The sequence below is a fragment of the Podarcis muralis genome, chromosome 7 (genome assembly GCF_964188315.1).
Source record: "Podarcis muralis chromosome 7, rPodMur119.hap1.1, whole genome shotgun sequence".
In the NCBI taxonomy this organism is placed as follows: domain Eukaryota; kingdom Metazoa; phylum Chordata; class Lepidosauria; order Squamata; family Lacertidae; genus Podarcis; species Podarcis muralis.
In genome coordinates, this window is record NC_135661.1 from 10,001,172 (window position 1) to 10,024,446 (window position 23,275).

General features: G+C 47.1%; 1 protein-coding gene across 1 annotated transcript in view; it reads left to right on the plus strand.

Annotated features, from left to right (window-relative positions):
- Window positions 1-9,121: 9,121 nt before the first annotated feature.
- The window catches only part of NT5DC4 (5'-nucleotidase domain containing 4), a 50,139-nt gene continuing 35,985 nt past the window's right edge, over window positions 9,122-23,275 (plus strand). Inside the window, exon 1 of the mRNA XM_077931197.1 lies at window positions 9,122-9,299. Within this exon, the coding sequence (XP_077787323.1) occupies window positions 9,196-9,299 (104 nt within the window). The 5' untranslated portion in view covers window positions 9,122-9,195. The remainder of the gene's footprint in view (window positions 9,300-23,275) is intronic.

A 23,275-nucleotide genomic window follows, 5' to 3' on the forward strand; every position in this document is an offset into this window, starting at 1 on the left:
TGAGACCCCTGCCCACCCATGTGCAATGCTCTCCCACACAGTGGGGGAGCAGGGAGGGCTTTCTGTGGTGCCCCAACAGACGGGCCATCTGGGTGACAGAACAGAGCAGAGATGGAGAGGAAGAGGCCCTTCAGTTGGAGCTAGCAGAGGCTGAGCTAGGAGCCAAAAAGCTCTCCCTACCTCCTCCCGCCTGCCTCTGCTTCCTTCCTGCCCGCCCCCCAGTCCTGGGTTCCCACCAGCTCCAGAGCCACTGCAGGAGCTGATAATGGCAGGCAAGGACATGGAGTGACTTGCGCTCAGCTGTCTCCCGCAGCCACTCCCAAACCTGCGCCAGCCTTTGATCTCCAGAGCCAGGCTGAGCTGGGCCACCCACTGTGGCTGAGAGATTGCCAGGGTGGGGAGAGAGGAGCCCTTTCGGCTCCCTTTCTGCTGGAGAAGGGAGTTTGTGGAGGGCTACCCCCCACCCCACCCCTCATATGTCTGGAGAGCGACTGTAATTGCACAGCTGCGAGGTACACCAAGGGTCATGCAGCCCAACGCTGGCAGTTTAAAAATTCCAATGAATTGGAGGATTTAAAATCAACAGCATGCTGTACAATGAAGGAGAACTATGTGAAAATGATGTATTGGTGGTATTTAACACCTGTTAAATTAGCAAAGAGGGACACAGGTTGTGCTGTGGTCTAAACCACAGAGCCTAGGACTTGCCGATCAGACGGTCGGCAGTTCGAATCCCCGCGACAGGGTGAGCTCCCGTTGCTCGGTCCCTGCTCCTGCCAACCTAGCAGTTCGAAAGCACCTCAAAGTGCAGGTAGATAAATAGGTACCGCTCCGGCGGGAAGGTAAACGGCGTTTCCATGCGCTGCTCTGGTTCGCCAGAAGCGGCTTAGTCATGCTGGCCACATGACCCGGAAGCTGTACGCCGGCTCCCTCGGCCAATAAAGCGAGATGAGCGCTGCGATCCCAGAGTCGGCCACGACTGGACCTAACGGTTAGGGGTCCCTTTACCTTTACCTTACCACTGTATCTTGGAAGGCACACAGAGGACAAGAGATTCCTGCACCAGGCTGTTCCATTGCTAGTATTAAACTGTTTCTAGATGTTGTGTTTATTATGCTGGCAGAAGGTGGGACTGGTGTGGGCATGGGCGTTGGCTATAATGGTCTTGGATTTATTTATTTTTTGGTATGTACGCCTGGCTTTGTACTTTGAACCGAGGCTGTGGGCCTGGGGTCTAGGAGAATGCCGGGTGCTCCTGCTGCTGCTGGGCAGTTGGGCTGCAGGGGTTCTTGCGCAAGGGAGACCACAGAGTCCCCAAGCTGCCCAAGGCTACGCTGCTGCTGAGGCAGCTCTCTGGCTGTGCTGTGTGCACAGAGGGGCTTATTGCCAGCCTCCTCCCCTGCCCTTTGCCCCCTTTTCGAACGTGAGGCCTGGATGGCTCATCTGCACTGCTTGGTTAGGGTAACCTCTGGCGGTCAAGGCCTGGCCACTTGGACGGTGCCATACAGCAGGAGGTGGATGGGCTGGCTGTTGCAAGAGGGACAGGCGATTGCAGGGTGGGCAAGCTCAGATCCTGTTTCTTCTGCTGTTTTGGGGTTCTGGGAGCTGCAGTTTCCCCACGGATGGTAAAATGGCAAATCCAGCATCGCCTGAGCTCTGCGAGTGCAGCTTTCTCCCAACTGAAGTGCAGCGTGTTTGAGGACAGGGACATTCGCAGGGAAACCAAAATGCTAGTTTACAAAGCTATTGTACTACCAGCCTTACTATTGTTGTCGTTTAGTCGTGTTCAACTCTTTGTCACCCCCCTGGACCAGAGCACGCCAGGCACTCCTGTCTTCCACTGCCTCCCGCAGTTTGGTCAAACTCATGTTCTTAGCTTCGAGTTGTGAAACATGGACCACTTATAAACGCCATTTCCAGCTCCTTGAAATATTCCATCAACGGTGTCTCTGAAAAAGTTTACACATCACTTGGGAAGACAGGCAAACGAATGCCAGCGTACTGGAAGAAGCAAAGATCACCAGTGTCAAAGCGATTCTTCAACATCAACTTCGTTGGACTGGTCATGTTGTTCGGATGCCTGATTTTCATCTTCCAAAGCAACTGCTGTATTCCGAACTTAAAAATGGAAAGCGTAATGCTGGTGGTCAACAAAAGAGGTTCAAAGACTCTCTCAATGCAAATCTAAAAAAATGTAGTATAAACACCGGCAACTGGAAAACACTGGCCTGAGAACAGTCATGGGCTTTGAAGACGCTTGAACTCGGGACGAAAGGGAGAAATGCGCTAAGAAGAAGGCATGTTTAGTAAACCCTCATCATGATTAACTTCCACCCAGAAACATTTACGGGCTCACGGTTAAGACCGTGTTAATGGAAGACAATCTTACTCAACTACGAGGGATCACCAAAGAAGTAGAAAATGGCAAATGCAATTCCATGTGTTTAAAGCAATGCAAGTTTGGGTAGTTTCTGTTTCTCAAATTCACATATGCGCTCATGGGGCTTGAACCGGGGCTGACTGAGCGGGAACGAGACCTTGGGGTTGTAGCAGGCAGCTCAAGGAAGATGTTGACCCAGTGTGTGGCGGCCGTGAAAAAGGCAAATTGCATGCTAGCGATCAGTGAAGATAAAACTGCTGACTTCACAATGTCATCATACAACAAATTTGTGTTGCAACTGCATTTGAAATGCCATGTGCAGTTTTAGTTGCGTCACTTCAAAAAGGATATTGTAGAGTTGGAAAAGGTTCAGTAAAAGGCGAGAGATGGAAGGGCAGTTGTGTTATAGGGAGCCTCTGAAAATCTTGCGAAGCAGTTCCTCCTCCAGCCAGGAGGGAAGCCCCACCTCCAGTGGAGAAGAGGTGCAGGGACCAGGGGATGCTAGGGAGAGCCTCAACACAGAGCCTGAGCAAACCGGAGAGGCGGGAAGTATGCCCCTGCCAGCGCCCATTCTGCGCAGTAGGCTTCGGTCTGGGGGCGTGGGGGGGGCTGAAAAGGCTGGGGGTGATGCGACTTTTATGCTGGGGGAGGTACAAAAACCGACCACTCCCGGATTCTGCTAGCGATTGAGCCAGAAATGAACTTACGACGCTCTTCACTGCAAATAGTTTGCACCAAGAATAAAGCCTGGAAAAGACAGGTCTTGCCTGTTTACTCTTGAGCAACCACACCAGCCCCTGACACCTTCCTTGCAAGGTTGTTGTGAAGGCTACAGAGATCATGTGCTTGCTGCACTGTCCGTCTTCTCTGTGATGGGGAGGAGCATGGAAGCAGCCAGGCATTGCCCATACCCGGGGGCCTGAGGTTCGTAGCTGCTGTTTGCTATGAAGGACTAGAATGTTGCCAGCATGAAATCTCTTGGGAAGTGGGAGTCTTGTCACCAACGATGCATTTCTTGTCTTCCCAGAAGCTTGTCCTGCCTGGGGTGTGGAATAGTGCAAATGACGAAGCCCGCTGCCCCATTGCCACTGATGCTGTAGCCACACTGCCTCTGTGCCATGGAAACTCAGGCTGCTGGTTTGTGGGATCAGCCCCCCCCCCCCCCGCTCCCCATGAAGTGAGAAAGTGCCTTGTCCATATGATTTCTTTATAATCAGCTGAGGAAGTTGTTCTGTGAGCAAATTCGCCTGGTGTGATGAGTATTCTTAGCATTTCCTGCCTTGTGATGTGTCTTTCAGAGTCCGGGGCACCAGGGTGATATTATTTATATCTGAATATCATCCTGAAAGCCCATTTTACACTTCAGTGTCATGCTCTCTTTTGTATTCTGTTTGAATTCGCTGTTGCACAAATCAGCTGAAGCTCTTAAGCTCTTCCAAATCTTCTTCGAGTCTCAATTGCCACCCAGCCTGAATAAATTTGCACAGCGGGACCTTTGAATGGGGGTAGATTGGATTTGCTTCGCCCAATTGCAGCCACCCGCCAGTGAGAGATTTTTTGGGGGAGGGGGTGTCAAATGCAGCTCTGTGAAGTCGAGATGGGACTGCCCCCCATCCCCCCACAGAACTTGGCCTTCAAAGGTTCCTGATGGCCGTACCAGAGATTATCTGGATATTCTGGTGTATAATTAATGGCACAAGTGAGTTGTGTGTGTGTGGGGGGGGGGGAACATGGGGACAGAGGTATGCCAACACAATCCGATGTCTATTTGCTCAGGAATAAACCCCATGAAGTTTACTAAGTGATTTTAGGAATGCAGCCTTACTGTGGCTGGAGAGAGAGACCCTTGTGGATTAGAGGCTGATTTGTGGGGTGCTGTCCTTGGCAAGGTCACACTTTTCTGCAAGTGGCAAGACATTTGTAGGCACTTTGCAATTCCCCCAGTCTCAGGCCTGGGAACCCCTTTCCCCTCATTTGTCTGAAATTTGGAAGGCCAGAAGCTGGGGTGGGGACTGTCCTGCCTGCAAACGCAACCGATGGCTTCGGCTAACAAAGGTTGGCCTCTTTGGTCGCCTTGATAACAGGCTTAGGGCTTGTCCAAGTTTTTCTCCAATACCTTAGTTTTAAACTTATTCAGTTTAAATCCTGCTACTTGACCAAACTCCTGAATTATTTCTAAAACCCTTTTTGTACTAGATTCTGGCTCTTGTATAGTAAGTACCAGATCATCTGCAAATGCTCTCAATTTGTACTGTTTAGCTCCGACCTGTACCCCTTTAACCAGCTGGTCCCTTCTAATCATGTTCAGCAACACCTCCAGGACTGATATAAAAAGTAGTGGGGAGATTGGGCATCCCTGACGTGTCCCTTTTTCTATCTTAAATTCTTCCGTAACCACATTATTTACAATCAACTTTGCTTTTTGTTCTGAATATATCGCACCTATACCATTTTCAAAACCTTGGCCTAGCCCCATCCCTTGGGGATTCTTCTTCATAAAACTCCAAGAAATATTGTCCACACTTCTCCTGTGCCTAGAAAGCATTTCCCCCTTGTCCCACACTTTCTAAGCAAGGGTCCGAACACCTTTCTGTTTGTGCTGCCCGGGAGAACCCATTCTTTAGCACGGAATTTCAGCAAATCCGATTAACGTTTGTTCCGATTCAGCACCAAAGAGCGGGTTTTCCTGGAGGAAAGCGGTGGCACAAGCCAAAGTCTGGATGAGACATGGCCAGCTGAATAAAGGATGGCCTCCAAGTGCCACCAGACTGGCTTTCATTGTGAGAACGCAATTGATAACATGCAACTCTCAGGAAAAGAAATCAAAGGAAATCTAACTGTATGCTGATGTATGAATACTGGAAAAGGGGAATAATCAGTAAGGCTGTTGTGGGGGCAAAACAGTTTGTGGAAGTTCTGCCTTAATAATGTATCTGGTGGTGGTCTTCCAGGTCCCACCAAAGGGCAAATGCCAACTCCTTCCAAAAAAAGGTCTAAGCTTTCTCATTTGAAAAAATGAAGGAAAAATAAATGGAAAAAAATAGTGGTGCATTTGACTTCCGACAAGCACACAGAGTGTGAACAAGACTGAGTGTATGTGGGGCGGGAGGGGGGCTCGTTTAATTTCACTGCTCGTAGGTGGTGTATTGACAATAAAGCTATTTATTTATTTATTTATTTATTTCTACGTATTTTGGTAAGAGCATCCATGCTTCTGGTGGACAAGGGGCGCCCTCTGCTGGAAGCTCCGCACAATGGCGCCAGGTCTTAAGCTATGTAGTGTTTTGGTTACCTCTCCCCATTGCTCATCATTCAAATGACAGATCCGTCTCCACGCTCTCTCCCTGTGCTCGTTGCCCCCTGGTTCCTAGAACAGCCCCAGCATGAGCACCGAGTGCAGCAGCCCAGCTTCCCCAGAGCTGGATTTCATGGTGGCATGCCGAAGAATTGAAGGCAGAGGAGAGCAACCTGGAGAAGAATTTGCCGAACCGAGTTGGGGCGAGAAAGCAACCCTGTTTCACACGGCTCTTTATAGGGAAGGCATCTGAGGATGAGCTGCTGTACTGGAGATTGCCATGCGTGCTCTCGTGCAAGGGACCAGTGGCGTAGCGTGGGGGGTGCAGGGGGGGCCGGCCGCACCAGGCGCAACATCTGGGATTAGGGCAAATCCACAGGTTAGGGGGCGCAAATCCACGGGTTAGGGAGCGCAAATTACTTGCCTTGCCCCGGGTGCTGCCAATCCACGCTACTCCACTGCAAGGGACACAATCATCTTGGTGCAACCAGAGGAGGCACGACCGCTGGAAAGAGTGCAGAGAGAACAAGCATTGAGGTACATCTACAGCAGCACAACCGGACGGACGCCCAGCTGCAATAAAACATGTCTCTCCTCCATCGGTCTCTACAGCCACAACAGGTGCTGTAACACTTCCAACAGTTTGACTTCATCCCTGATGGCGAACTCAACAACAACAACAACAACAACAACAACAACAACAACAACAACAACAACAACAACAATTTATTTGTATCCTGCCCATCTGGCTGGGTTTCCCCAGCCACTCTGGGCGGCTTCCAACAAAGATTAAAAATACATTAAAAAGTCACACATTAAAAACTTCCCTGAACGGGGCTGCCTTCAGACATCTTCTAAATGTCAGGTAGTTATTTATCTCTTTGACATCTGCTGGGAGGGCGTTCCACAGGGCGGGCGCCACCACCGAGAAGGCCCTCTGCCTGGTTCCCTGTAGCTTTGCTTCTTGCAATGAGGGAACCACCAGAAGGCCCTCGGTGCTGGACCTCAGCGTCTGGGCAGAATGATGGGGATGGAGACGCTCCTTCAGGTATACTGGGCCAAGGCCGTTTAGGGCTTTAAAGGTCAACAGCAACACTTTGAATTGTGCTTGGAAATGTACTGGGGGCCAATGTAGGTCTTTCAGAACGGTGTTATATGGTCTCGGTGGCCACTCCCAGTCACCAGTCCGGCTGCCACATTCTAGATTAATTGTAGTTTCCGAGTCACCTTCAAAGGTAGCCCCACGTAGAGCGCATTGCAGTAGTCCAAGCAGGAGATAACTAGAGCATGCACCACTCTGGCGAGACAGTCTGTGGGCAGGACAGTCCCGAGACGGACAGTTGCTAACCATACATAAGAATTAAATATCTACAACAGGATAGTAAATCCCCATAAAACACTAACCAGCAATACAGTGGTACCTCGGGTTACATACGCTTCAGGTTACAGACTCTGCTAACCCAGAAATAGGACCTCAGGTTAAGAACTTTGCTTCAGGATGAGAACAGAAATTGCACGGCTGCAGTGGGAGGCCCCATTAGCTAAAGTGGTGCCTCAGCTTAAGTACAGTTTCAGGTTAAGAACGGACCTCCGGAATGAATTAACTACGTAACCCGAGGTACCACTGTATAATGAAACTTAGAGGAAATAAATGGCCCATTTGTTTGTGTATCTGCAACAGGGTAGATTCCAGGAATGTCTTAAGCCTGGTCCCTGGCTTCCCATAAGGACATGGGAAGAGCCTCCTGGATCAGGCCAGTCTGCTCCAGCATCCTGTTCTCACACTGGCCAACCTTCTACCTCCTGCGGTTTCCAGTAGCTGGTGTCCAGAAGCCTTGCTGCCTTCAGCTGTGAAGGCAGAGCCGAGGCCTTTGCCATGAACTTGTTTAAGCCTCTTTTAATGCCATCCAAGGTCCTCGTTGCTTACTGGGGGAGGGAGTTCCACAGCTGAATTTTGTGCTGCATGAAAAAGTCTTTTCTTTTATCTGTCCTGCACCTTCAGCTTCACTGGATGTCCAGGAGTTCTAGTGTTTTGAGAGAGGGAGAAAAACGCCACTCTCGCCATGTCCTGCATGATTTTATTAATGTCTATCATGTCACTTGGGACATGGGTGGCGCTGTGGGTTAAACCACAGAGCCTAGGAATTGCCGATCAGAAGGTCGGCGGTTCGAATCCCCGCGACAGGGTGAGCTCCCGTTGCTCGTTCCCTGCTCCTGCCAACCTAGCAGTTCAAAAGCAAGTCAAAGTGCAAGTAGATAAATAGGGACCGCTCCGGCGGGAAGGTAAACGGCGTTTCCGTGCGCTGCTCTGGTTCGCCAGAAGCGGTTTAGTCATGCTGGCCACAAGACCCAGAAGCTGTACACTGGCTCCCTCGGCCAATAAAGCGAGATGAGCACCGCAACCCCAGAGTCGGCCACGGCTGGACCTAATGGTCAGAGGTCCTTTTACCCTTTACCTTTTTATCATGTAGCTGCACAGAACAGGGGTCAGCAAACTTTTCCAGCAGGGGGCCAGTCCACTGTCCCTCAGACTTTGTGGTGGGCCGGACTATATTTTGGGGGGGAAATAATGAATTCCTATGCCCCACAAATAACCCAGAGATGCATTTTAAATAAAAGCGCACATTCTACTCATGTAGAAACACGCTGATTCCCAGACTGTCTATGGGCCAGATTTAGAAGGCGATTGGACCGGATCTGACCCCCGGGGCCTTAGGTTGCCTACCCATGACATAGAAGAGTTGTAGAGTTGGAAGGGACCCCAAGGGTCATCTAGACCAACCCCCTGCAATGCAGGAATGCCTGGCCTTTTCTCTGATCTAAAATGCCCCAAACGCTGCAACCTTTCAGGAGAGTCGCTCCAGCCCCTTGACCGTTTGGGTTGCCCTTTTCCGAGCCTCTCCCAACTCTCTCACATCCCTTTGGCAGCGAGAACCGCGTGCAGCCTTCCCAACGCGGCCGCGCCATAGGTTTATGGTGCATTGATCGCCTTATGATCCCAGGATCGCTGGCATGACACTGCGAGGGACGGAGAGAGGGAGAGGTCCGGCGTGTGTGTGTGTTCGAGAGAGCGCCTGGCGCGCTTCTGGAAAGCGCCTCCGGTGAGCTGCAAATGCGCGCATCTTGCAGAGAGCCCTTTGCAGGATCCCACCCCTTCTCTCTCCCGCCCCATTCTCTCCACCCCAATCAGGCCCGGGAGGGGTCCGCCTGCAGCTGGGGATGGCTGCCTGGGAGCAAGAAGAGGACGGGGAGGTGGTGTTTGTGTTTGGTGGGGGGAGAGGCTAAAAATACGCACCGGCAGGAGGAGCAAAGTCCCCGGCAGGGGAGCGCAGTCGTGGCGTGGAGGCGGGGGCGCTGGCCAGCCTGAGCGAGCGGGGCAGCCCTCCAAGCCCAGGCACAGCAAGGGGGGGCGGGAGGAGGAGGGCCATCAGCTGGGCCGGGCTGATAGCCTATCTCCCGGGTAAAAGGGAGCAGGCCGCCTCCTCGCCTCCTCCTCCTCCGCGCCAGCCGTTGTCAGAGGATGGGCAGCATCGCCAGGGAGCCCGCCGACGGAGCCATGGAGCCCCGCGCCGAGCTGAGCGCCCCCGAGACGCGCGCCCCCGTCAAGCGGGACTACCATCACCGGTAAGGGGGCAGCCGGGCCACCGGGGAGTGGGGAGGCGCTGCTACCTCCAGACCCAGGGAGAGCATGCCGGGCGGCATCCGTCGAACCGGAGAGCTGGAAGGGGGACCCCCAAAGGTCATCCAGCCCAACCCCTTTGCAAGGCAGCAATCGCAGCTCAAGACCCCCAGGCCGATGGCCAGCCAAGGAAGGAGAGTCCGCTACCTTCCTAGGGAGCCCAGGGCCGAGAGGCTGCTGCCAGCTGCTCTGCAGAGTTGGGGGGGGCGTAAAAAGGGGACAGCGGGCTCCCCCTCTGAGCGTGTGGTGCAAGGGAGTGTTTTTGAGTGCGATCTCTTGGCAGTGGCTGTGATGTTTGTTTATCCAGTGGCAGGGAGTTCCTCTGGTCCCCTTTGAGGACGCGGGGGGCTTGTTGGGCAGGGGTGGGGGAATATGTCTCTCTTCAGCTGAATATGGTGCGGGGGGGGGCGGCAATGAAGAAAGTGGATTATTGATGGGAGCAGTGCCGCTCCTGCCTCCTCCACCTGCACTCGGAGATATACAATGGTTGCAGATATAATCCCTGGCCAAGTTCAAGGTGTTACTTAACAGCATTTTTACCTGTTACTTAACCAGTTTACCTGAAAGATCACCTCGCCCCATAAACACCTAATTTGATTGCTTCCAATAGCAATCTCTGCCACATAAGACCTAAATACTTCCAATAGCTGACTCTGCCACATAAGACCTAAATACTAGATTTTAGGGTGACAGCACGCTCACTTTGGAACTGCCTGCCTCTTGACAGCAGGCGGACGTCTTCACTGCACTATTTTCGCTGCCTGCTAAAATCATTTTCATTAGGACAAGCCTACCCAGGTGTTCAGAAAGCGGATGCTGGTCTTAATCGGTTTTTAGTCCATTGCCATTTTAATGTTACGGATGTCTTAAATTATTATTGCTAATTTTTCTTGGCAATAATTTTATCGTTTTATCTCTTTCGTGAACCCCTTGGAGGTTTCTCCTTTGCAATCAAAAATGAAATAAATGAGTGTTACTGGGGACGGGTGAGGAGCAGGCCCTTCCTGGCCAGAGAAAGAAGCTTTGCTGCATCCAAATTGGCCTCTCTTCCACTTCAGGGCTCATTTCCATCTCAAAAGCGCTTTCTGCTCTAATAACTTGTATTCTCTCTCCTCCCCCCCCCCCCAGTCCTCCTCCTCCTCCTCTCCTGGCAAGGCCTTCCCTTGCTTTCTCCTCCTGCTGGCTCTTTGGGGCCAGGACTACACGCTTCCCCCCCCCCCCAGGACAATGTCAGCAGGGAAGTTGCCCTGAAGGCAGGACCCAAAGGCCAGGAAGGCTGGGGGGGGGGGAATGGGGTGTCCCTGGAGGGGGGTCAGTCCTGAACTGCCAAACAGCATTGCAGGCCCAGAATCTCAAGCTGGGGGAGATAGGAGGGGAAGGACTTTTCCTTTGGGGTGCTCCCGTATTATTGTTGTCGTTCTTGTTGTTTATTTTAAGTTTTGTTACTGTATTTATATCCCACCTTTTTCTCCACAGAGCTCAAGGGGGTATTTATTTATTTTTTAATATAAATTTTTATTAGTTTCTTTTTAACATACCATTTTCAACAGTACTTAAAAATATTTTTACATCTTATTCAATTTTTTTTTTACTTCCATCAGTCCTGTCTGAAAATGTTCCAGTCTAATCTCTTAGTATACATTTCTTATTTCCCCTGTTACGTTTAAAACTCATAACCAATATCTCTGTTCTTTATCTACTTTGTAGCACTTCATATATTCCTCCTTACAAAACTTCTTGCAGTCCTACTAGCGTAATTTGTTGGTTACAATTGCTTTTCAAATAGCTCTTATACTTCTTCCGATCTTCTGTAAATCTCTGGTCCCGCAGGTTTCGAATCCTTCCTGTCATTTTGTCCAATTCTGCATAGTCCATTATTTTCGTCTCCCATTCTTCTTTCGTCGGAATTTCTTCTTGTTTCCTCAAGGGGGCATTTAATCCCCCACAAGAACCCTGTGAGGTACGCTAGCCTGAGAGGCAGTAAGGGACTGGCGCAAGGTCACATCCAGCAGGCTCTGAGTGAGGAGTTGCACCCTGGTCTCCTGGGTCCTAGTCCAACACTCTAACCACTATGCCAAGCTGTCCCTCAGCAACAAGGGTGCCTCCTCCCGGCACTGGCGGCTGAATATGCAGCCTAGGTGTGGGTGTCAAAAGATCCCTCCTGAGGCCTTTCTGTGGCAAAGGTGTCACTGGGCCCTTGTGACATCTCCTTTCTTTTTCAATTTTTTTAAAATTAATTTTCAAAAATTCAAAAACAAACAGACATACAAACATACAGACATCCTGTTTCAATCTTGGTAACATTATTAAGTGACTTCCTCAAATCCCCTTGATTGAATTTCATTATACAGTGGTACCTCGGGTCTTAGAAAGCACTGCAAATAACAAGGCCAGTGGAAGTGATGGTATTCCAGCTGAACTATTTAAAATTTTAAAAGATGATGCTGTTAAGGTGCTACACTCAATATGCCAGAAAGTTTGGAAAACTCAGCAGTGGCCAGAGGATTGGAGAAGATCAGTCTACATCCCAATCCCAAAGAAGGGCAGTGCTAAAGAATGCTCCAACTACCGCACAATTGCACTCATTTCACACGCTAGCAAGGTTATGCTTAAAATTATACAAGGTAGGCTCAAGCAGTATGTGGACCGAGAACTCCCAGAAGTGCAAGCTGGATTTAGAAGAGGCAGAGGAACCAGAGACCAAATTGCAAACATGCGCTGGATTATGGAGAAAGCTAGAGAGTTCCAGAAAGACATCTACTTCTGCTTCATTGACTATGCAAAAGCCTTTGACTGTGTCGATCACAGCAAACTATGGCAAGTTCTTAAAGAAATGGGAGTGCCTGATCACCTCATCTGTCTCCTGAGAAATCTCTATGTGGGACAAGAAGATACAGTTAGAACTGGATATGGAACAACTGATTGGTTCAAAATTGGGAAAGGAGTACGACAAGGCTGTATATTGTCTCCCTGGTTATTTAACTTATATGCAGAATTCATCATGCGAAAGGCTGGGCTGGATGAATCCCTAGCCGGAATTAAGATTGCTGGAAGAAATATCAACAACCTCAGATATGCAGATGACACAACTTGATGGCAGAAAGTGAGGAGGAATTAAAGAACCTTTTACTGAGGGTGAAAGAGGAGAGTGCAAAATATGGTCTGAAGCTCAACATCAAAAAAACGAAGATCATGGCCACTGGTCCCATCACCTCCTGGCAAATAGAAGGAGAAGAAATGGAGGCAGTGAGAGATTTTACTTTCTTGGGCTCCATGATCACTGCAGATGGTGACAGCAGCCATGAAATTAAGAGACGCCTGCTTCTTGGGAGGAAAGCAATGACCAACCTAGACAGCATCTTAAAAAGTAGAGACATCACCTTGGCAACAAAGGTCCGTATAGTAAAAGCTATGGTTTTCCCAGTAGTGATGTATGGAAGTGAGAGCTGGACCATAAAGAAGGCTGATCGCCGAAGAATTGATGCTTTTGAATTATGGTGCTGGAGGAGACTCTTGAGAGTCCCATGGACTACAAGAAGATCAAACTTAACCATTCTGAAGGAAATCAGCCCTGAGTGCTCACTGGAAGGGCAGATCGTGAAGCTGAGGCTCCAATACTTTGACCACCTCATGAGAAGAGAAGACTCCCTGGAAAAGACCCTGATGTTGGGAAAGATGGAGGGCACAAGGAGAAGGGGACGACAGAGGACAAGATGGTTGGATAGTGTCTTCAAAGCTACAAACATGAGTCTGACCAAACTGCAGGAGGCAGTGGAAGACAGAAGTGCCTGGCGTGCTCTGGTCCATGGGGTCACAAAGAGTCGGACACGACTAAACGACTAAACAACAACAACAACAACCTCGGGTTACATATGCTTCAGGTTACAGACTCCGCTAACCCAGAAATATTGCTTCAGGTTAAGAACTTTGCTTCAGGATGAGAACAGAAATCGTGCTCCAGCAGCGCGGCAGCAGCAGGGGGCCCCATTAGCTAAAGTGGTGATTCAGGTTAAGAACAGTTTCAGGTTAAGTACAGACCTCCGGAATGAATTAAGTGCTTCACCTGACGTACCACTGTATATCATTTTAACAGTTTTCCAAAATCAGTTTTCTCAAAAAATTTCCTTGATCAATTAACATCTTTCATTCTTTCTAATTTAGCCTTAATCTTATCCTTACATATTTCAATCCTAAGCCTATCTAATATTTGCAAGCTTTTCCAATTAAGTTATCTTGACATATTTAGCTAAATAGTCTTTAAATTTCTTCCATTCTTCCTGGTACTCCTCCTCCTCCTGGTCGCGGACTCTTCCAGTCAGGTCGGCCAGCTCCGAAAAATCCATCATCTTTATCTGCCATGTGACATCTCCTTTCGACCGCCAGTAAAGAACCCCAATCAGCCTCGTCTGCATTCCAAGAGGTGTTTGGTTCAGATCTGGGTCAGGGAAGCTTGGGTACTTGACAGCACTTTCCTCACTTCCTTCAGATTCTGCTCACCTCCTGTTGGCAAGGAGGGTGGGAGAGACCCTGACCTCGTGGCTTTTCCTGCTTCCCTGTTGCACCCGTGGCTGCCTGTGGGGGGCCTGGTCCGTCAGGGCAAAATGGGGCGCTGCCAGTTTCCCACTTTTGACCAGGTGACCCTGAGGGTCCCTTCCAATTCTAGGTAAAGGTAAAGGGACCCGTGACCATTAGGTCCATTCGTGGCTGACTCTGGGGTTGCGGCGCTCATCTCGCTTTATTGGTACAGCTTCCGGGTCATGTGGCCAGCATGACTAAGCCGCTTCTGGCAAACCAGAGGAGCGCACGGAAATGCTGTTTACCTTCTCGCCGGAGTGGTACCTATTTATCTACTTGCACTTTGACGTGCTTTCAAGCTGCTAGGTTGGCAGGAGCAGGGACCGAGCAACGGGAGCTCACCCCGTCGCGGGGATTCGAACCGCCGACCTTCTGATTGGCAAGTCCTAGGCTCTGTGGTTTAACGCACAGTGCCACCCACGTCCCTTCTTTCCAACTCTAGGTAAAGGTAAAGGGACCCCTGACCATTAGGTTCAGTCGTGACCGACTCTGGGTGACCGACTCTGGACAGCTTCCGGGTCATGTGGCCAGCATGACTAAGCCCCTTCTGGTGAACCAGAGCAGCGCACGGAAACGCCGTTTACCTTCCCGTCGGAGTGGTACCTATTTATCTACTTGCACTTTGACATGCTTTGGAACTGCTAGGTTGGCAGGAGCAGGGACCAAGCAACGGGAGCTCACTCTGTTGCGGGGATTCAAACTGCCAATCTTCTGGTTTAGGCTGTTATACAAATCTATGGTGTGACCAGATTTGCAATACAGTGGTACCTGGGGTTACATATGCTTCAGGTTACATACGCTTCAGGTTACACACTCCACTAAGCCAGAAATAGTGCTTCAGGTTAAGAACTTTGCTTCAGGATAAGAACAGAAATCAGGCACCGGTGGCACGGCAGCAGCAGGAGGCCCCATTAGCTAAAGTGGTGCTTCAGGTTAAGAATAGTTTCAGATTAAGAACGGACCTCCAGAACGAATTAAGTATTTAACCTGAGGTACCACTGTATTGTGTACGATTCCAGCCACCTCACCTCCAAATCGATATTGCAGGTTGGAAAAGTTTCAGAAAAGGGACACCCAAATGATTGAGGGGATGGAGCGAATTCCCTATGCCAGTGGCTTTCAACCAGTGTGCCGTGGCACCCTGGGGTGCCTTGAATGGTGGTCAGGGGTGCTGCGGGCAACACTGGCCTCTGTCCCTCTTTCCTTCCCTCCCTCCTGGGATGCCCTCTGGCGTCTCTGCCTCCCAAAGGCTTGCACAGCTGTTTAATGCAGCAGCCCTGGCGAATGATGCCTCTGGGATGATGATAATAATAATAATTATTAATTTATTTGTACCCCACCCATCTGGCTGGGTTTCCCCAGCCACTCTGGGTGACTTCCAACAAAGATTAAAAATACAGTGGTACCTCGGGTTAAGTACTTAATTCTTTTTTTTTTTTTTAAATAAATATTTTTATTGGTTTTTTACACATATGAAAACAATACAAAACAAAACACATACATCAAAAACACACAACAAAAATTTGACTTCCCCATACCTTCCTTTCACCACATCCTTGTTTTAACATTTTTTCAGCAACCCTTCAGTCGATTTTAGCTCAAATCTCTTTTAGATTTACATAAGGTTTACCCTTTACAGCTGTAATTCTCAATTTCTTACCCCTAACGTCTTAACAGTCCTCAATTTTACAATAGTTCTTAAGATATATTTTAAATTTTCTCCAGTCCTCCTCCACTGTCTCTTTCCTCTGGTCACGGATTCTGCCGGTCATCTCTGCCAGTCCCATGTATTCCGTCACCTTCGTCTGCCATTCTTCCAGAGAGGGTAGTTCTTGCATCTTCCAATACTTTGCTAGTAAGATTCTTGCTGCTGTGGTTGCATACATAAAAAAATTCTTATCCTTCTTTGGTACCAATTGGCCGACCATGCCCAAGAGAAAAGCCTCCGGTTTCTTAGCAAATGTCCATTTAAGGACTTTCTTAATTTCATTATAGATCATTTCCCAGTAGGCCTTAATCTTTGGGCAGGTCCACCAAAGATGATAGAATGTACCTTCAGTCTCGTTACATTTCCAACATTTATTATTGGGCAAATGATAGATCTTTGCTAGCTTGACTGGGGTCATGTACCACCTATAGATCATTTTCATTATATTCTCTTTCAAGGCACTACATGCCGTAAATTTAATACCGGTGGTCCATAACTGTTCCCAGTCAGCAGCCGCAATATCATGACCTATATCCTGTGCCCATTTAATCATGACTGATCTCACCGTTTCGTCCTGTGTATTCCATTTCAGCAGCAAATTATACATTTTAGATAAGTTCTTAGTATTGGATTCTAGCAATTCTGTTTCTAACTTTGACCTCTCCTCCTGAAAGCCAAGTTTCCTGTCCTGCTTAAATGTCTCATTTATCTGACGATAATGTAACCAGTCTCGAACTTTATGCTTTAGCTTCTCAAAACTTTGAAGCTTCAATGTTTCACCTTCTTGTTCTAAAATTTCAGAATATTTAGGCCAATTTGAGTCCATGTTAAGTTTTTTCACTTCCTTAGCTTCCATTGGCGATAGCCACCTGGGGGTTTTACTTTCCAATAGATCTTTATATCTATTCCAAACATTGTACAATGCTTTCCTGACTATATGGTTTTTAAAGCTTTTATGCACCTTTACCTTGTCATACCACAAATATGCATGCCAGCCAAATTTGTTATCATATCCCTCCAGGTCCAAAATGTCTGTATCCTCCAGAAGTAGCCATTGCTTCAGCCAGCAAAACGCTGCTGATTCATAATAAAGTCTTAAGTCTGGCAGGGCGAAGCCCCCTCTGTCTTTCGCATCGGTTAAAGTCTTAAATTTTATTCTGGGCTTTTTGCCCTGCCAGACAAATTTAGATATATCCTTCTGCCACTTCTTGAAGCAGTCCATTTTGTCCAGGATTTGCAACGTCTGAAACAAAAACAACATTCTCGGCAGTACATTCATCTTAATAACAGCAATTCGGCCTAACAAGGAAAGTTTCAGCCTAGACCATATATCTAGATCTTTCTTCACTTCTAACCAACATTTCTCATAGTTATCTTTAAATAAGTTCACATTCTTAGATGTTAAGTTTACCCCCAGGTACTTAACCTTTTTTGCTATTTCCAATCCTGTTTCACTTTGAAACCTAACCTTTTCTTCATTTGTTAGATTTTTTTCCAACACCTTTGTTTTCTGTTTATTTAATTTAAATCCTGCCACCCGGCCAAATATCTCAATCAATTCTAAGACTCTTTTAGTGCTAGCTTCTGGCTGTTGCAAGGTTAGCACTAAATCGTCTGCAAATGCCCTTAATTTGTATTGTTTGGCTCCGACCTGTATTCCCTCTACCAGCTGGTCCTTTCTGATCATATTTAACAAAACCTCCAGGACGGATATAAAAAGTAGAGGGGATATAGGACATCCCTGTCGTGTACCCTTCTCTATTGGTATTTCATCCATTACCACGTTGTTAACAATTAATTTAGCTCTTTGTTCAGAATATATTGCACCTATACCATTTTCAAACCCTTGGCCTACCCCCATCCCATGGAGATTCTTCTTCATAAACTTCCAAGAAATATTGTCAAAGGCTTTCTCCGCGTCCACAAAGATCAAAACTGCTTTTCTGTTAATGTCCACTTCCAACAACTCCAAAATGTCTATAATGTTCCTCACATTATCTGACATATATCTCCCTGGGAGAAAGCCTGTTTGATTTTTATGAATCTCCTCTACCAGTACTCTCTTGAATCTTTTTGCCAAAACGTCTGCAAAGATTTTGTAATCCACATTCAAGAGTGATATAGGGCGGTAGTTCCTAACTTGATGTTTCTCAGTTTCTGTCTTCGGTATAAGTGAAATAAATGCTTCTTTCCACGATTCGGGAGCCTTTTTCCCCTCTAATATTTCATTACATACTTCCTTCAATGGTTGTATTAACCATTCCTTAAGTGCTTTGTAGTATTTCGCAGTCAAACCGTCTGGTCCTGGTGATTTCCCCACTTTCATGTTCTGAATGGCACCCTCTATTTCTTGTTCTGTAATTTTTTCATTTAAAATTCTTTTGCTTTGTTCTGAGATCTTTGGTAATCCATGTTTTTTAACAAATTCCTCTATTTCTTGTTCGTTTATAGGCCCTTGCGCATACAGTCTTTTAAAAAAACTTTGAAAACAGTTGCTTATCTCATTTGGCTTGTTAATGACTTTCCCATCCATTTCCAAAAATGACACAGTGTTTAACTTTTGTCTCTTCTTCAGTTGCCATGACAGTAGTTTCCCACATTTGTCTGCCGATTCAAATGTCTTTTGCCTCATTTGCTTTATCTTCCATTCTATTTCTTGATTTGTCAACTCCATATATTGCGTCTGATAATATTTTATTTCTCTTAAAATCTCATGAGACTTTGGTTTAGATCTCAATTTCTTCTCACCTTCTTTTATTTGTTTCAATATCTTTTCCTTCCTTTCATTTTGTTTTTTCCTCTTTATAGAATTCTGCTGAATTAGGAAACCACGCATCACGGCCTTGCTTGCGTCCCATACTATTCTTTTTTCCACCTCCGTTCTCAAATTTATCTCAAAATAGTCCTTCAATTTCCTTTGGGCCTTTTGGTAAATTTCCTCATCTCTAAATAGGGTGTCATTCATCCTCCATCTGAAGGTTCCAGCCGTTGTTAATTTCATTTCCATCTTTACTGCATTATGGTCGGAGCAGGTTTTTGGGCAGATTTCAGTTCTTTTCACTCTTGGTGCCAGATTGCTAGAAATCCAGATTTGATCAATTCGGGTCCAGGTCATTTTTGCTTCGGAGAAAAAGGTTCCCTCTCTTTCCAAAGGGTTCCTTGTCCTCCAAATATCAATCAAGTCCATGGTATCAGTCAGTTCGAAAAAAGTCTTTGGTAGTCTCCCGTCTTTAGATATTACTTGTCTTTGTGCTTTGTCCATGTTTGTGGAGACAACTCCATTCATGTCTCCCATCAAAATGATTTTAAAGTCCATATAGTCCATTAAAGTCTCATGCAACTTCTTGAAGAACTCGGCCTTCCCCTCGTTGGGTGCATAGACTCCCACAATTAACGTCTTTTCTCCTTGGATTTGTATTTCTACTGCCAGATATCTTCCTTCATCATCCTTAAAAGTCATTTTTGGTTCCCATTTCTCCTTGACGTAGATCACCACCCCTCTTTTCTTGACTTTATCTGAAGAAACAAATTCCAGTCCTAATCTTTTATTTATCAAGAATTTTCTATGTGTCCTGACAATATGCGTTTCTTGCAAACAGATTATATCCAAGTGTTCTTTCTTTAATATATGATAAACTTGATCTCTTTTTCGGGGATGGTTTAGGCCATTACAATTCCAACTCAAGAGTTGCAGAGACATTTTTGCTACTGGGTAGTTTTCCCGCCGACTGCTCCAAGTTCTTGTTCCTCGTCTGTCGGTGCTGGGTTCAGTCCAAAGGATAAGTTTGCAATGTCCACTGTTTCCCTCTCTCTCACAGTTCCTTTCTGGAAATCCTCAAAGTTTCTTTCCAAAAAATATTCTTTATCTTGGATTGTTTTTATTTTGATTTTCTTCCCTTTGAAGTTAAAGGACAGCCCTTGTGGGAATTCCCACCTGAATTGGATGTTATTTTGTTTCAATAAGTCAACTAAGTCCTTAAATTGTGTTCTCACCTCCAAAAAGTATCTGGGGATATCTTTAAAAATCTGTATTTGGGCGTTTTTAATAACCAGTGCCTTCTGGAAATGGAGGTTCAGTAATTTGTCTCTTTCTTCCTTAGTTCTCAAGGTAATTAAACAGTCCCTTGGTTTCTTGCCTTGCTTCCTGCCAATCCGAAAGGCTGTGGTTATTGCAAATTCGTCTTCCTCTCCCTCTAATTCATCACTCCAAAATTCTTGAAACTTATCTGTAAGAAATTCCCCAAGCTTGTCCTCTTCCTCCTCCGGTACCAGTCTCAATTTCAGATTCTTACTTTTCCTTTCCAGTTCCATGAGAGCCAAGGCTGCATCATGTTCATCCACCTTTTTTGCAATAGGAGCAAATTTCCCTTTAGTTTCTTCGGCAGTACTCTTTGCACTCTCGGCTATTTGCCTTGTTTCTGTAGATTCCTGAACTAAGCGATTTATAGACTCCGTATTAGACGATATTGCCGCTGTGTTCAAATCCAATCTCGTTGTCAGTTCTGTCAGTTTTTTAGAATTCTCTGTAGACTGCTTAGTGAGTGCTTCTAAAGATTCATTTATCCTGAGCAAAGCCTGTGTCATAGAATCCATTGATGCTGTTGTTGCTTTTTCCTGTGCGGCTAATGCTCCTGATAAAGAGCCTCTTTTCTTTTGAGCCTGCTTTGTTTTAGATCTTGTTCCTATTTCATCCAGTGGGCCACTCATATCTCAAGGCCGTTCCCACAGGAATAGTTGCAAGTGGAAAATCCCACAGTTTCTGTCTCAATAGAACAGTCTCTCTTTCAGTCCTCTAGAGGGAGTACATTGTATCCAATACAAGAACAAAGAAACAGGAAGAGAAATGGCTATACAAAGTTCCAAAAGTGAAAGTCCAAAAGAGACCCTACTTTGTTACAATTTCAGGTCTTACAGTTTTTGTCCCCTAAAGCTTGATTATTTTATTTCAGAAAAGTCATATTTGTATCCACAATACGGTTTGACAGCTCAGTTCCAGGCACTCTCTGCTCCGGCAGCCTGGCCAGAGGTCTCGGCAGTGGAGGTTTCCCGTTCAAAGCTCCTTTCTTTTTAGCAGATAGATTTAAGTCAAATCTCTTCCCCCCCTTTCCTGCCCTTTGGGGGGGAGGTCCTCTTTTGATGTTAGGTTTAACAGGGTCTAAAAACAAAGTACGTTCCCTTTAAGCACAGCTTGCTCTTTCGTTGCTGAGTCGGTCATGCAGTTCCGGGAGGCAGACTTCCTTAATTTTTGCCTATCCCGTTTTCAGCCAAATCTTCTTAATTTTTAAAGTCCCGTTCCCTTTATTAGTCGTTCTTACTCACGGGTAATGTTGCCAATCAGTAGTTTCAGGAAGGAATCGGCGCTCTCCGTCAATGGCGACGCGGCTTCGCTCCGCGGGCTGGGTTGCGATCCTCAGCACCGCGCTCACACCCGATGCCGCTCCGGAGCCTTTAAAAAGGCTCTTTCGCGATACTGGGGGGCGCAATGGTGCCCACCGAATCTCCTTGCTCACAGGCTTCAGCGCCTGTGATTTTAGGGGTCCCCCGCTCGCCGTAGCGGGTCAGACCCGAACTCGCGGAGCAGTCCTGCCTCGGAGCTCGAGGCAAGGACCGCCATTAACGCTGGCGCCGACCGGAAGTCTGTCGGGTTAAGTACTTAATTCGTTCCGGAAGTCCCTTCTTAACCTGAAACTGTTCTTAACCTGAAGCACCACTTTAGCTAATGGGGCCTCCTCCTGCTGCCACACCGCTGGAGCACGATTTCTGTTCTCATCCTGAAGCAAAGTTCTTAACCTGAGGCACTATTTCTGGGTTAGCAGTGTCTGTAACCTGAAGCTTTTGTAACCTGAAGTATATGTAACCTGAGGTACCACTGTACATTAAAATGTCACACATCAAAAACTTCCCTGAACAGGGCTGCCTTCAGATGTCTTCTAAATGCCGGGTAGTTGTTTATCTTTTGACATCTGGTAAGAGGGCGTTCCACAGGGCGGGTGCCACTACTGAGAAGGCCCTCTGCCTGGTTACCTGTAACTTGGCTTCTTGCTGTGAGGGAACCACCAGAAGGCCCTCAGCACTAGACCTCAGTGTCTGGGCTGAACGATGGGGGTGGAGACGCTCCCTCAGTTATACTGGACCGAGGCCGTTTAGGGCTTTAAAGGTCAACACCAACACTTTGAATTCTGCTCGGAAACGTACTGGGAGCCAGTGTAGGTCAGTGTAGACAGTTTTGAGCTAGATGGACCAAAGGTCTAATTCGGTATAAAGCAAATTCTTGTGGCTTTAAAAGGAGGTAAGACAAATTCATGGAGGAGAGAGAGCTATCGAGGGCTACTAGCCATGTTGGCCTCCACAGTCAGAAGCAGCAATGCTTCTGAAAGCCAGTTGTTGCAAACCACAGGAGGGGAGAGGTCTCTTGTGTTCGAATCCTGCATGCAGGTTGCCCACTGGGTGGCCACTGTGAGAACAGGATGCTGAGCTTTGGCCTGATCCAGCAACCTCTTCTGATGTTCTTTTTTTTAAAAAAAATACTAACATATAAAACACATACATATACATTTACACAATACATGTACACAACACACTACATTATTTTCATAACATAAAACATACCTAAAGGTAAAGGGACCCCTGACCATTAGGTCCAGTCATGGCCGACTCTGGGGTTGCAGCGCTCAGCTCACTTTATTGGCTGAGGGAGCCGGCGTACAGCTTCCGGGTCATGTGGCCAGCATGACTAAGCCGCTTCTGGCGAACCAGAGCAGCGCATGGAAACGCTGTTTACCTTCCTGCCGGAGTGGTACCTATTGATCTACTTGCACTTTGACGTGCTTTCGAACTGCTAGGTTGGCAGGAGCAGGGACCGAGCAACGGGAGCTCACCCTGTCACGGGGATTCAAACCGCCGACCTTCTGATCGGCAAGTCCTAGGCTCTGTGGTTTAACCCACAGCGCCACCCGCGCTACATTACTCTATATAATACCTACCTATACTGTACATATCAACATACCTACACACCTACCCCACACGGACACCCACCAAGTGACTTGACTTCCAGCCTTTCTTGTTACGCTACTTTATTTTTCCAACTGGTTTAAACGCATTTCATAATTTCTTTAATCTCTTCTTCTATCTTAACTTTACTCTCCTTTCAGTCTAATCATTTTCTGGATTCACTCAATTTCTGTCAGAAATTCTACTTTTTCCACATAAATTTTTGATATATTCCTTAAAGATAGCCCACTCCTTATTCACTTTTTGTACCATATCTCCTCTTATCCTCCATGTTAGTTTGGCAATATGGAAGTGTCAGAGCTTCCATCATTTCAGATAACCAGTCTGTTTTGGTTGGGACGCTGCTGCTTTTCCAATTTTTTGCAATCAATAACCTTGCCGGCGTAGTTGCATACATACCGTATTTTCCGCTCTATAAGACGCACCAGACCACAAGACGCACCTAGTTTTTGGAGGAGGAAAACAAGAAAAAAAAAATATTCTGAATCTCAGAAGCCAAAACAGCAAGAGGGATCGCTGCACAGCGAAAGCAGCAATCCCTCTTGCTGTTCTGGCTTCTGGGATAGCTGCGCAGCCTGCATTCGCTCCATAAGACGCACACACATTTCCCCTTACTTTTTAGGAGGG